The sequence below is a fragment of the Saccostrea echinata genome, unplaced genomic scaffold (assembly GCF_033153115.1).
Source record: "Saccostrea echinata isolate AGI-Se365-2 ecotype Australia unplaced genomic scaffold, CSIRO_AGI_Sech_v1 ptg000002l, whole genome shotgun sequence".
Classification (NCBI taxonomy): domain Eukaryota; kingdom Metazoa; phylum Mollusca; class Bivalvia; order Ostreida; family Ostreidae; genus Saccostrea; species Saccostrea echinata.
The window spans coordinates 6,465,884-6,481,436 of NW_026889751.1; the positions used below are offsets into that span (position 1 = coordinate 6,465,884).

The window sequence follows — 15,553 nt, forward strand, 5'->3', positions numbered from 1 at the left end:
ATTCTGAAATAACTCGTGCTAATTGTAACGGGAACCTTTAAAGATGATCCCAAAGGGACCCCCTGCCTTGTAGTGCCCCACTACTTGCAAGCCTCATTAAATTAGGCAATACACGTGTTTCATAACCGTATGAGTAGAAGACAATCAGATTTGAGCACATGTGAATGCACATGTTTCTGGATTTCTTAGATATATTTCGTGTTTCACAATATATCCTATGCGCGAAATATCAAAGAATTTACTTGCAAGAAATAAAGAAAAACATCCTTTAATTATAAGCCTATCAGAATTCAGCACATGAATATATTTGAATTCAAATTTCATAGTACCATAATGTACACATTATACTTTTCTATACTTCTCTTTTTGACTTGTTTTGTTGAAAACTAAGAAAGTTATAGCCATTTAAAGTTTCAGCCAATCAAATTGTAGTGTACATTACTGTGCACTTTTAAGAATTTTTTTAAATGAAATATGATGATAACGAACAGTATTCAATCTCGAAAGTCCAATGAAACGATACAAATTTGGAGCACAGCAAACACGGACCTCAAAATTTAGAGGTTGGATCAGGTGCCATGGAGGAGTGAGCATCCCCTGCCGACCGGTCACACCCGCCGTGTGCTCCTTGTCATGGTCGAGAAAAAAACCCGGAAAAATCCGTAGACATTTCAGTGTATAAATAATGGCCTAACAATTAGTATGAAAAACATCAGTCACATTGTAGAACCTTTTATTATATATATCTTAATTGTAAATTTCAAAGCATTTTGTCAAAAAACAAGGAAGTTATTGAGAATCTCCTGTCAGCCAATTAGTGCAAAGCATACGTGCATGCACGTGTTTTCATGCTAATTCAGCCATATCATCTTGTCTACACTTATAATATATGTTAATGTACTGATTTTAAAGGCATTTCATCAAACAACATGAAACCGGTCACGGTAGCCTAGTGGTAGAGTGTTCGCTTCGTGATTGAGAGTCCCGGTTTCGCCGCGCCGCGTCAAACCTAAGACCTAAACAAAGTTATTGACTGTTCCTTCGCCAAGCGCCCGGCAATAAAAGTGAAAGTTGCGGGTATTTCACCGGTCCCGTTGGCACGCTAAAGAACCCTCACTGCTTAATGGCCCTGAGCGTCGAGTAGAGGTCCTTCACCGGCATACGATGACATCTCTGTATGAGTGAAAAATTCTCGATGGGACGTTAAACAACGTACAATCAATCTAACCACATGAACGATAAAGCTATTTTAACTATATCAGTCACTTCACGCATCGCACGCGCACTCATGTGCATGCATTTGCGGGCAATATGACCTTCATTCCGGATATCTACGTAATATGCTTGTCCCTAAAAAGATAGCATCTCAATCGGATGAGTTGTTTCCGAGAATACTCGCGGACAAAAAAGTATCGAAGAGGAAATTGGAAAAAGAAAGTAACAATACGTTCCCAAACTTTGTCAGGGGAACATAATTAACAATGAAAAACAATATTCAGTAATATTACAAAATTTCATATTCTTCCTTTCGTTAATTTATAAGATTCATAGGTAAAAGAATAACAAGTGGATCTCTTAGTCGTTGATTTTAATTCCTATATATTATGCAACATAATACACATGAACCGCACTTTTTATCCATTGTATGATAAATACAGTTGGTCATATTGTAAATATCTGGTAATAACGAGTACAAAACATACATTTCCAAATTAACAAATAAACCATGAAAGATAACATCCATGAATAGGTCACAACTAAATCGCTGGAAAACATTAACAAAGATTTGGGTTTACAAATACAAAATAATTTATCACTAATTACTTTGTCGGAAATGCCTCTCCATTCAGCAGTTATAAACCCGAACACTGGCAAAAATTACCTTCATTAAAGATAGGTAAAGATAGTTAATGAACGATTAATTTTATAGTCATTTGATGCAAGTGACAATGTTAAAAATCTAAAAGACATAAATGATACTTTTTTAAAAGTATGCATAACCAGAAATGAGTAATGTTCATATCGCTCAGTAAGAGATTGTCACGTTAGTTTCTGGTAAACCCAGTGAAATAAAATACAACGTTAACGTTTGTTATAAATTAATGTGAGGCTGTTATTGTTTTCGTACAGCCTTAAAATATTAAAAATTAACTGTTTTCCTCAAGGTTTAGCAAGGCGCCATTATATCTAAGTATATAGATACGCTTCCCTTATTCATGACTAATTAGAAAAAAAGATGTACAAAGAATCTACATAAGAATATACCGTTTTTCTACACCTACAAACAGCAACCTGTTGGTTCCGTTGTTAAAAGATGCATCACAGTAAATAATGGTTAAAACTTTTTATCTTATTAACATCAGTGATTTTTTTAAGGTATAAAGAATCTTTTCTATTCACTTTCTGTGAATAACCCTTTACTAATATTATCAAACACTCTCGATTTGTGAATCTACCCTTTTTTATCTTATTTTATTCGTTTATTATGAAAAGAATGGTTATGGCTCTTCAGAGAATAACAGAATAAGAAATGGATAATTAAGTAAAAAAGATCTTTTTTCTGAAAATTTGGGACATTAACTATGATACACGGAAATGAGCATCACCTGATCAATATGCTTTATGATATGAATCCAAGTAAAAAATTCAATTGTTACTTTATGGGAAAGTGGAATATATTATAATACCTTTGCAACGATAAATTTCGAAAGAAAACACTTGAAATATGGAATAAATAAAAAAATATTTAGGAATGAGAAATATACCTGGGTATCAGTTAATGTAAAGATATTTAACAACCTAATTAGTGTTTTGTTTTTCAGGGCAGACATAATTTCAAGTTATTAAAATGGAACTGAATGCCCAATTAATAAATAGATAATAAATCAAAGTCTGTTCTCTCTTACATGTTTTACCTAGACACTCCATCCCTCAAATCGTCAGCATGATTTGATAAGATAAAAGGAGGGCAACGCACAATCACCAAACTATCTATTAGAAACACTAATTGTCGTCATATCCGGCACGCCTCACAAATTCCTAGAACAAGACAACATTGATAGGTAAGAAAAATATCATATCGATTTGAGGATATGGAAAAAGAGCCACATGGTATATATACGTGTAACCACATTACATAAAGTCAATAACAATATTTCTCTTTGAGTTATCGTTCTTGTTCATCTTGTAGGTTGTCATTCTATGTGAATGGTACAGGGGCTACCAGTGGTCCGTCACGTGACTAGAAAACCAGATATATTGCACTGACACATTTTCACACATCACTTCTTCTGTCACTTTTATGACGTCATCGTCTCACAGTAGACATAATGCAACACATGAACAGTAATTGGAAAATCCTAAGATTAAGAGTTCTGCTGTAGCAGTTTTTTATATATCTGAGAATTTAAAAAACGAGGATAAGAATCTCGATGCATTAAAGTATATATTTGTAATTGTGCCTCGTCGAATGTATGTGGAGTAGGATCAACCATATTCCTATTTATCACTTCTCGTACTCGTGAATCTAAACTAACCTGGAATAGAAAAGAAGAATCAGATATAATATATATTTTAATATCAATCATTTTAAAAATTTTCATGTCCCACTTTCTGAATTCCGACGCCTAGTGAGGTCATACATATAAATTTATAAATATGAAAGTCGAGATAGAATTCCAAATAATTAAGTAATAACTGTTTCCGCTTTAAACAAGATGCCAATGGGCAATAATGCTCATCTTATTAATAATGCCCCTTCAATTCTTTAGGAGAATTCCCACGAAAAATTTTGACCCCATATTGTAGCCAACTCTTGCTCCATAATTTGCCCAAACCTAAATCCACACAATATTGAGAAAATTCAATAGCAATGTGACTTAAATACCTTTTTGTTCTGGAGAAGTAAATTTTAAACCTTGAATACATGCATTATGTATATTATCATCCCCAACTTTTGTCCCATGATTTGAAATTAAAAAAAAAACAATCCACACAACTTGGAAATCTTAATACAATTTAGTGAGACCTTTGCTTCTCTTAAAAAGATTTTTAATTAATTTCCTTACGCTCATGTACATATTCTCTTATTCTTTAATCCCTATTTTAACCCCAACTTATTCCTAGAGGGTCATGATAAAAATAATTTGAATTTACTTCCACATGATGCTTGCAAATTAATATGACTTATCCTGGCCCTGTAATTATTGAAAAGAATATTTCAAAGATCTATTTCCTATAAATTACTATGTAAAACTTTGATACCCTAATGTGACCCCATCCTATTCTACAGGGCCTCGATATCAAAAAATTTGAATCTCGAGAAGATTTGTAAAAATTTTGTGCCCATATATCCGCTCCGCATGAAGAATTTTGATCCCCTATTTGGGTAAATCCTAACCCTAGGGGCCATGATATGAACAATTTTTAATCTAGTTTATTACGGAAGCATTCACATAAGATTGTTTTTTCTGATCCAATGCTTATTGACACAGGATGCAAGGTAATTTTAACTATTATTATCCAACGGGAAAATGTATTATATATGTACCCTTATATATATTTTGAACAAAAAATACAAGTAATTGATTCCGAAATTTCATATATGAATATCAAACATTTCAACAATATCTGATTTCATAATATTTTTATATATGTAACAATGAACAATATTATAACTACTGAGACTGAAGCCGTTTGTTTGAAAATTCAACTGCATGGATCCAGTAAATAAACAAATGAATAAGCAATCAAATGTTATTATTTAGAATTTTGAATTAATGGTCACAGACTGAGATGACTACAGACCTCTTTAGGTGATAATATAGATATATAATCTTCGTATATATTTCTAGCTTTCTCCTCGACTACTTCCGGGTTATCCTCACGCTTTATTTCCTCACACGCTAACCAGAATAGCATGTTTTCTTCACTATACTCTGAGCGTAGAAATTCTCTGAACGTTTTTCTCCCTGCTGTAAAGAAAGAATTGTGTTTTGTAAAGACATCTTATTATTATTATTATTATTATTATTATTCAAGAATCCTATTCTTTAGTGTGAAAGAATTATAATATAAATGATAATAATCAAAGCCAGGTATTTTTTTGTAGAAAGGAAAACCTGATATAATCCTACATGCACACATGAAAAACGTTGGTGGTTTGATATACAAGAGTTGTCCATAAAGTTCATGGACAATGAAGTTTTTGTCAAACTGAACAGTCCAAGATATATATACTTAAAACATTGCTGTGACGTCATGCCTTTGTTCTTGCAGTCTAAAAATTTACCTGTAGTCGTCCGATAATAATGATTAGCAGTCCAATAATATATTATCGGACGGCAGTGATAACAAAATCGGACAGTAGTTAAAAAACAACAACAAGAGTGAAATCAAGGTTTAATTTGTCCAGAAACCAAAAAAAATTCAGGGTAAGCGAACGCGAGGAAATTAAGTTGTTAAAAATAGCAAATCCAAGAAGAAACTGGAGTCTTAAACTTCCTCAAAAGTAACACTTTCCATTCATTTTTTTTTTTTTGGCAAAGCGTTTTCGATACATCACTGGGAATAAGCCAATTTAAATCCATTTCTGATAAAGAACCAGTCTGCGAATCTCTTCATTTAACGAGGTTTGTTCGCCAATGACCATGATGACCGCACTTTTAAAACCCAAAATTTTCATTATATCATCCAATCAAAATTTAGATAAAAATCCGCATTATTACTTTAAATGCATTTCGAAGATATCATCCAACACTGTATATGTATCAATGTCAAACGCACTTAATAAAAAAAATATTCCGAATCATAAAAAAATCCCTCATCACCTGACCACTGTCCATAGTTCCTGCTAAGCCAAACGATTGCCATTGAATGAATGAAACGAAAGAGTTCATTCACTGATTTTACTGTCTTAAAAAAAAACTTTCTCTTTTCTTTTGTCTACTTATTAGATGGTTTCAGGTAGAAAACTATTGATGCCTGAACTCCTATTGTGTAATTATCGGACTCCTCCAGATAACTTTTGGACATTTAAATAGCAATGTTTTAAGTAAGATATATGCCTCATACAATTCTATATGTAAAATTATCAGACTGTTTTCGGCCCTAATGGGCTTCAAACAGTCTGATAATTTTACATATAGAACAGTATTCGGCATATATCCATTACTTACCGTACACCAAAATATTTATTATGAAAATCCAAGTCAGAATTGTTTGGTTTTGGTGGTTTGATCTTAATATTTTTTAAAATAAAAATCACGGCTCTTTAAAGGTCACAGATAGTGTGAACAGTCCAGGGCTAAAATTTCATAAACTTTGAAATAAAGCTGATGGATTAAAATGATTATTTTCTTCATAAAACAAGCCAAATCCTTATAAAAATTAAATGTTTCTCCATAAAGCGGTTGTCATCATTTTCTATCTTTATTATCGCTAATTGGACAGAATTTGAAAATATTCAGAAAACAAAACAGTAAGAAAAATGTTTAAAAGAAAAAGCAGCGTTGGCCATCCGAATGGAACAGAGTCCAATCATAAAAGTATGGTTTAATATATGGTTGAAATGACGTCAAAGACAACAACAGGAAATCATTGGAATACATGTATACTTAGATCACTAATTTAAAAATTGGTATATATACGATTTTTCAACGGTGTGTACAATTTGAGAGACACCACAAGAAGTGGAAAACTACCGTTATTTGATGATAATAGGATATCCCTATCATGTCTTGTTATAAATCTAGCACTGGACTGTGCAGACTGTGTATAAGTGTTCATACTGATGACGCTCGTAAATTATCGTTTATTGTTTTGCATTTAAAAAATTTACTTAGTTATGGTCTACATGTAAACATTATTGCACACTTAGCGGTGCTGCATACTAAAGAAAAATTAGCATGTGTCCTCGAATACGGAATAGAAATTCAAAATAAATCCATTTTTTACGTTACCAAAAAACTAGCTTAACGTCAGACTGGGTCGTGCGACTTGTATATAAAATCTATTTACACCTATATCCTAGTGTGTATTGTTTTAATTTTTACTTAAAATTACTAATTTTGACTAAATCATGATATATATAAAAATGATGTCGTACATACTTGGAGTGTGGTGATTATTAAGAAAATTACAGTATTTGTATAAGAACTTTATGGACAATCCCGTATGTTTTGTTATCCGATTCAATTTCAACATGGTGACTGATTACTAAATGTGAAAAATACCTGTATTTTCCTTTTAGATGTTTTAAATGTAACACCAAACAAACAAAAAAATCATTCATATACTTTCTATTTTTTTTAAAATATCATTAATTATTCATTTTGCAAAGTAATTTTTTTTGTTTTTGCAATAAATTCACATTATCATAAATCTTTTCTTCGTCAAGTTTACCAATTTTCTTCTGTATTTTATCATTGTTTTGTTGGAGTAACCTTTGCATTCTTTTCAACATATGTGATGATTCGGATGAAATTACACTTAGCACTTATTTTTTAAAGAAGATTTAGTCAATCATAGACGACATAAATGAGAGAAATCTTAAGATAAGTTTATGACCCTTTCTTGATATCTTTCAGAGAAACATATATATGTATATAGGAGAGAGGAAGGGGTGACAGAGAATAATTAAAGTTATACTAGTTTGCTCCTTACCATAATTCCTCATGAGTTTATCAAATGACTCTCCCCAACTCTGTATTTCCTCAGGTGTTGGGCTAAGGAAAAAAAAATAAAATTAGTTCTTTGACAAATTATAGTACAAGTATTTCTTTTAAATGCAAAAGAACATTAATTTTGTACCTTAAAACTAATCTGTATCAATAGAAATAGAAAATTTATTTTAATATACAAAATATAGTGCTAATTTCCATATTTGCTTAAAGTATCTCCCGAAGAATCCATAATTTATATTTACAGTACTTTCTATCCTTTGTAAGGGATTTATTGTACAGAGAGGCGTGGCAGCCGAGTCGCACAGCGAAGAGACTGTCACGCCTCTCTGTACATTAAAACCCTTACAAACGAAAGAGTCTGTAAATGTCTTGTGTCGTGGTCATTTGCATAGTCACTCCTTCAGTCCAAACTGCACGCCATAAGGTCCATCGTAATTGTACAGGTTGTTCAAATAAAGCAGAAAGTACGAAGGAGATGGTTGCATTGAAAAATCAAGCAATGTTAAACGAGTGTATTTAAGCCAATTCAAAAACTAATTCACAATTTGAAAATTTTATGATTCTTATTTGAAATCGTTTGATTTATATTCGATTATTGTTATTTATATTTCTAAGCTTGTAATTTATATGCAAAACCTTGATATTGTATTCGAAATGTTGATATTCATATTCGAAAACCTGTTTTTCTTATGCAAACTCTTGATTGATTTTTGATAATCTTGTAGTTCTAATGCTAAATAATCCTGTGATTTGTATGCGAAATCTTATAATTTATTTTCAAAAAAAGAAAAGAAAAAAAAAAAAAAAAAAAAAAAAAAAAAAAAAAAAACCTATTCAGGTGCAAAAACATGCTATTTATACCTTTAAAACTTTTGTTTCTTATTTCATAATGTGATTTATATGTAACAAAAGTTGATATTCTCATTCCAAAACTTATATATATGCAAAAAGAACTGTTCGATTATCTTGTGATTCATATGCAATAATTTTGTGATTTTTATGCGATATCTTAAGATCTATATAAGAAAAAATATTCGGACTCGGAAAACTTATTATTCATATTAGAAAACTTGTTATTTCAACAATGTACAATTTTGTGATTCACATTCAATCAACTTGTGATTGACATGCAGAGTTTTGTTATTAATATACAATAAAAGGCACACGATTATTGTAAATAAATCACTAGATTTTTTAATACACTGTATGCATATAAATAAAGAATATTAAAATTATATTTTGCATATGAATCACAATCAATATTATTGCATATTAATTAAATATTATCAAATATGAATCAAATTTTACACATAAATAACAAGTATTCGAATTAGTTTTTAATATAAAATCAACTAAGCCTCATCCTGGGACCTGAAACTATGCCCGGCGGAAATGAATTTCACAATTTTGGTAAAGGGCTGTTTAATTAACATGTAATCATGTTCAACGTCCATGGGAAGAGGAAAAGAGTTTCAAAGATGTAACACGTTATCAATATATGACTGACTAAGCTTCACACTGGAACTTGAGTCATAGGCCCAGGGGTTTTGAATTTTATAATTTTATTAAAGGTTGAGTACTCATTATTATTATGCAGAACGTTCCCCGCTGTATGTACAGGTGTAAAAAAGACCTCAGATCATGCATTTTCAATATATGACCAACTTAAGCCCAATTCGAAACCTGTATCCAGGAGCCATGAATTTCACAATTATGGCGTAGGGCTCATTGTTGATTATAATCGTGGTAATTTCACTGCGTGATTTCAGGAACAAAAATAATAGAAAATTGCATTAATTTTCTTTGCTTTTTGCCCCACCCTCAGGCCCAAGGGAGGCAGAGACAATGAAATTCACATGTTCCCCTTTGCCAAAGATATTGCATATTAAAATAAGTTGAACTCAGCTTTCAGAGTAGAAGCTGAAAATGTTTGAAACCTTACTGAAGATAACACACAATGGACGATGATGGACTAAAACCAGACAGGAATAGGTCACTTGAGTGAATCAGGTGACCTAAAAACTCGGATTTTAAATTTTTTTTATTATTTTCCTTTTCTTTTGACAAAACAATTTAACCTGATTGGTCTTCAAATATAATTCATAGTGTCAAATCACTTACATGTTCCGTATATATATACATCTAAAACTGTATCATATGGGAGTTTCTGATTTGTTCAAGGCCTTCAAAAGTTCATTTTTGATGCCCCCGTATCGAAGATTCGGGGGTATATAGTTTTTGCCCTGTCCGTCTGCCTGTCTGTTTGTCCGCAAAAGCTTTAACCTTGCCCATAACTTTTGTTTAGTTGGAGCTATGGCTTTCATATTTCACATGTGTATTCCTTGTGACAAGACCTTTCTTTGAGTACCACCATATTTGACCTTTTGCCCTTGAGCTTTTAGTTCGACCCAGTTTTGCAAAATTTTACCAAACTTTAACCTTGGCCATAACTTTTGAACAATTGGTGCTAGGGCTTTCATACTTCACACGTGTAATCCTTGTGACAAGACCTTCCTTTGGATACCAACAACTTTGACCTTTTGACCTCGACCTAGGAGTTCGACCTACTTTTGAAAAACTTTAACCTTGGCCATAACTTTTGAACAATTGGTGCTAGGGCTTTCATATTTCACATATGTAATTCTTGTGACAAGACCTTTCTTTGGATACCAACAACTTTAACCCTTTGACCTTGATCTTGGAGTTTGGCCTACTTTTGGAAAACTTTAACCTTGGCCATAACTTTTGAACGGTTGGTACTAGGGCTTTCACACTTCACATATGTAATCGGCGTGACAAGACCTTGTTTTGGATACCAACAACGTTAACCCTTTGACCTTGACCTTGGAGTTTGACCTACTTTTCGAAAACTTAAACCTTGGTCATAACTTTTGAACGATTGATGCTTCGGCTTTCACATTTCACCTGTGTATTTCTTGGGAGAAGGCCTTTCCTTTGGCACCATTAATTTTGACCATTTGACCTTGACCTTGATGTTTGACATACTTTTGAAAAAAACTTTAACCTTTTCCATATCTATTCAATGGTTGCTGCTAAGGCTTTCATATTTCACAGGTTTATTTCTCGAAACAAGACCTGACTTTGGGTACAACATATTTGATTTGCATTTAAGAAAGTTTAACCTTTGCTATAAGTTGCCATACGGGGGCATCAGTGTTTCACAAACACATCTTGTTTTTGTATTATTAATTTTGAATGTCATTGTCTCAGGAAAAAAAAATCATACTAATATTATTCCTGGCTAGATTTATCAAGCGCAAATAATTAAAATTTTCTTTATTAGACATCACTACAGCAAATTTCACATTACATGTAGATATGAAATTCTTTTAAAACACAACAGAGCTTATTGTTATAACTGAAGATGAAAAGCGGAATTTCAATTCAGAACCGCAATTCTGTAGGAATTGATTGAAAACCAGAGATCATATTAATAAAACTATAACCATCGCACCATGCACTGAGGAATTCTAAATCTTTGGTGATTTTATTGGGTTAGAGTGATCTGCCCTTTGATGTAAGTTGGAATAAACGAAAATCTGCAGTAATTGAACAGAAAAAAAAAGATAAAATATTTTTACCACTATATTAGACTAAATTAGGTAATTCAACACATTATTTGTATGTATTTTTTCCAAATGTAGGTAGACAACAGTGATTTCTGTTCACTAATGCCACGTTGTCATTTTTTCATGGCATATATGACATGTATAACCCTATGTTAAAAATGAATTGAACTTCTTATGACCACACTGATGTTTTAATGTCCGTATTCGCACCCAATTTATATTTTTCCAATGGACTTTCGATCCTGATTACTGTTTGGTAGCTTCAAATTTAATATAATTTGTCTATGACTAGAAAGTCATGAATATTTTATCCTAAGCTACGATGTGATAACAAATATAGGTCTAGAGTCGCGAATAAAAGAGTTGATCCTTAGTCGCGGGCTCGATTCCACTGTGGGAGGTACATGTAGACACCAATCTTTCGGCTATGATCGTATAAATTGTGGTCCCATGTCGCATTATTTGTTGGGTTGTCAAAGGTCCCTCATTGCTCATTGACTCTGAGTGCTGAGTACAGGTCTAAATTTGCAGCCGTCCAGCAGTAATTAGTTGCTTCCCAAACAAACATGCATTTGAGTACTTACGGCTCGTCTGGTTTCTGTACAGTAATTGTTTTGTCACGTGACCCTCCCGGTGACCCGTTTCCCGTCTTAACAGCTAAACTGTAAAGAAAATGAAAATTGATCTTAATGATACACAACAACCTTTTTTTCCTCAAATTTAATCTTTCTTATTAAGAAAACTTTAAAAACAAATGTAAATTTTGTTAACAGATTATGAAATAAGACTTTTAAAGGAGTAACTATTACCTATAACTAAGAAAAATTACTACAAGAAATGAACTGCTGTTTAAGTCATACAAAACTTTCAGCAATTCTTTAGTCATAAGGGAAAAAAACATAGGAAGGGGGAACATAATAATGATGAAAATTTTTTATTAATAAAAATTTATTATAACTGTCTCAATGTAAACATTTTATACTACGGTTTATTTTAAAAAAATTCTACATTTCAATACTATGTTGTTTTTTTTAAGTTAAAAGTATTACAACAGCCTAAATGTTATCGTGCATATGTACTGACTTGGCTTCTTGGGCTTAATAACCAACCATGTTAAAAATTTTATAAATTACTATGTTTTTGAAATTTTCTCTCATCACTGACTTTTTTATCCTGCATTTTCAACAAATTTAGGCACAGTTAAAACTATGAAGTCATTATAAACAATTCAATATAGATGACGTTGCTTTTAAAGACGTCGGAATGCACGAGGCTTATTTAGGGCATTTACCAAATATATCTTTGGTTTACTGGGTTACCTTTATTCGGTCAATGCCATTGGTAGTTGCATGATAAAACCAACATATCATTGACAAGATATAGAACATATATTATAAGTAATGGATATATGCCGAATACTGTTCTATATGTAAAATTATCAGACTGTTTGAAGCCCGTTAGGGCCGAAAACAGTCTGATAATTTTACATATAGAATTGTATGAGGCATATATCTTACTTAAAACATTGCTATTTAAATGTCCAAAAGTTACCTGGAGGAGTCCGATAATTACACAATAGGAGTTCAGGCATCAATAGTTTTCTACCTGAAACCATCTAATAAGTAGACAAAAGAAAAGAGAAAGTTTTTTTTTTTAAGACAGTAAAATCAGTGAATGAACTCTTTCGTTTCATTCATTCAATGGCAGTCGTTTGGCTTAGCAGGAACTATGGACAGTGGTCAGGTGATGAGGGATTTTTTTATGATTCGGAATATTTTTTTTTAACAAGTGCGTTTGACATTGATACAGATACAGTGTTGGATGATATCTTCGAAATGCATTTAAAGTAATAATGCGGATTTTTATCTAAATTTTGATTGGATGATATAATGAAAATCTTGGGTTTTAAAAGTGCGGTCATCATGGTCATTGGCGAACAAACCTCGTTAAATGAAGAGATTCGCAGACTGGTTCTTTATCAGAAATGGATTTAAATTGGCTTATTCCCAGTGATGTATCGAAAACGCTTTGCAAAAAAAAAAAAAAAAAAAAAAAAAAATGAATGGAAAGTGTTACTTTTGAGGAAGTTTAAGACTCCAGTTTCTTCTTGGATTTGCTATTTTTAACAACTTAATTTCCTCGCGTTCGCTTACCCTGAATTTTTTCTCCCTAACTTTTTTTTGGTCTCTGGACAAATTAAACCTTGATTTCACTCTTGTTGTTGTTTTTTAACTACTGTCCGATTTTGTTATCACTGCCGTCCGATAATATATTATTGGACTGCTAATCATTATTATCGGACGACTACAGGTAAATTTTTAGACTGCAAGAACAAAGGCATGACGTCACATCAATGTTTTAAGAAGTCATTATATATGAGCATATTTCTATAAAGAAGCACTGATACCATCAGTTACAGAGACTTGTGTAACTAGTACATGTTTATTGGATTGTGGAGAATATGCAAATATTTCAATTACTGTAGCACTTCTTGATTAAGTATCGCAAAATTTTGACACGAACTAAGAAATTATTTGTTAGAAATAGGAATTTGTCATCGTTTTAACTTCAAAAATATAGTTGGCACAGGTAGACAAAGTAACGAATATTGTTTTGACCTTCTTTTGTATAAGTCACTTGCAAAACTCTACTGGACGTTTTTTTCTCTCTGAAATTTGGGACGCCTGTATTAAATCTTTATGAGAAACGATATCACCAAATTTAGATGTATTATGACCACAAGTCATAATATCTTTCATCATGAATAGCAGTATCAAACAATGAAATTTCTTTGGTAGCTTGTACCAAAGAAAGAATGACGTCATGGACACACGGGTATCAATGATAATAAACGCTAATCACAAGTTTGTGACGTCATAGTTCTCACTTTGTCGTTAGTGTGCGAAAATCCATAATGTTGCCTCCGTGTTTTAAGCGAATACTATATTGATTATTTTCAAAGCGAGCCATTTCTCCCTGTCTTTTAGACCTACGGTTTTTTTTTGTTTTTTTTTGTTGTTGCTCTTCGCCATGTTTTCTAGAGTAAGCCAGAGTATGAACTAATATTTGCCGCGTGCTTTGGCTATGGTCTCAATGGGAGAATTCTTTTATAGAGAACAATCACTAGATAATTTAAGGAGATACCATGGATTTCTATCTTGTGCAAGACGAATAACCCAGGTATTTTTTGCCTGTGCAGTCGATCCAATATTTTCTTTATTTAAAAATATCACACAACTTCAAAAACACCACTGACCGTCACAAACTCTTTTCCAACTATTTCAATACTCAGCATCTGAAAATTTTACATCTGAAAACAACTTATCATACTGTTAATACAAAAAAAAAAAAAACAAACAAACAAACAAACAAACAAAAAAAAAAAAAAAAAAAAAAAAAACACGAAAGTTGTACGTTTTTTTCAATACACTGAGTATGTACATACACAATAAATCATTTTTAAGTAAAGGAGTTGCAATGTACCAAGCATAAAATTGAATACTACCAGGTTTCAGACTTTAAATCCTTTTTCCATAAGTATAAAATTAACTTAATTAGGGTATTTTTTGTGCTCCCTACACCTTCAATGATGTTAATTTTAATAAGAGGTAATTGCAATGTACTTTGTTATCATAAAGCAATATGAGCTCCATTTTTGAAAATTTTATTTTGCTGTTCAAATGTGCTGTTATGATAAATTTGTACGTAATTTAATCCTTTATGATCAATTAAACTAAAATAAAGTATTTTTTCAAAAGATTTTTGTACAATGGAATGTATGAGAAACCAATATTGTACAGGACGACAATAATGTAATTTTGCTTCAATTAAAGCTTATAAATAGTTCTTCCATCGCAAATATGAACAACAGATGTTTATAAACGTTCTTTTTTTCTGTCATTGAAATAGTTAATTACAATATTGCAACAAATATTTCCGACATGAAAGTTGCAGCTCATATTGCTTTAACATTTATTAGTACATAGTGTTATTTCCTCTATGATAACCCTGCACTGTTTATCGTAAGACAGAACAACAATCCACGTGACTTATTGGGCATTGTTTTTTAAACATTCAAATGCTGCTTTGCACAAAAGGTTTGTCGTGGAAAATTTTGCATGCATGATAAATGGTGTCACGAAGAGGAATAAGTAGGGCTTATACGAAAAGTAAATATTGAAAATACCTACAATATCATTATAACTTGATTATTTTTCAGAAATAAGCAAATTACTAATATCATTACGAGAGGGAATAACTTCAAGTGTTGGATCTGTAGAC

General features: G+C 32.0%; 1 protein-coding gene across 2 annotated transcripts in view; it reads right to left on the reverse strand.

Annotated features, from left to right (window-relative positions):
• Positions 1-2,282: 2,282 nt before the first annotated feature.
• The window catches only part of LOC133206170 (regulator of G-protein signaling 17-like), a 64,292-nt gene continuing 51,021 nt past the window's right edge, over positions 2,283-15,553 (reverse strand). For both annotated transcript variants that reach the window (XM_061342110.1, XM_061342103.1), the window contains exons 4-7: positions 11,857-11,934; positions 7,663-7,724; positions 4,807-4,973; positions 2,283-3,536 (exon numbers count right to left, since the gene is read on the reverse strand). In XM_061342110.1, coding sequence (XP_061198094.1) covers positions 3,366-3,536; positions 4,807-4,973; positions 7,663-7,724; positions 11,857-11,934 — 478 coding nt within the window. In that variant the 3' untranslated portion in view covers positions 2,283-3,365. The remainder of the gene's footprint in view (positions 3,537-4,806; positions 4,974-7,662; positions 7,725-11,856; positions 11,935-15,553) is intronic.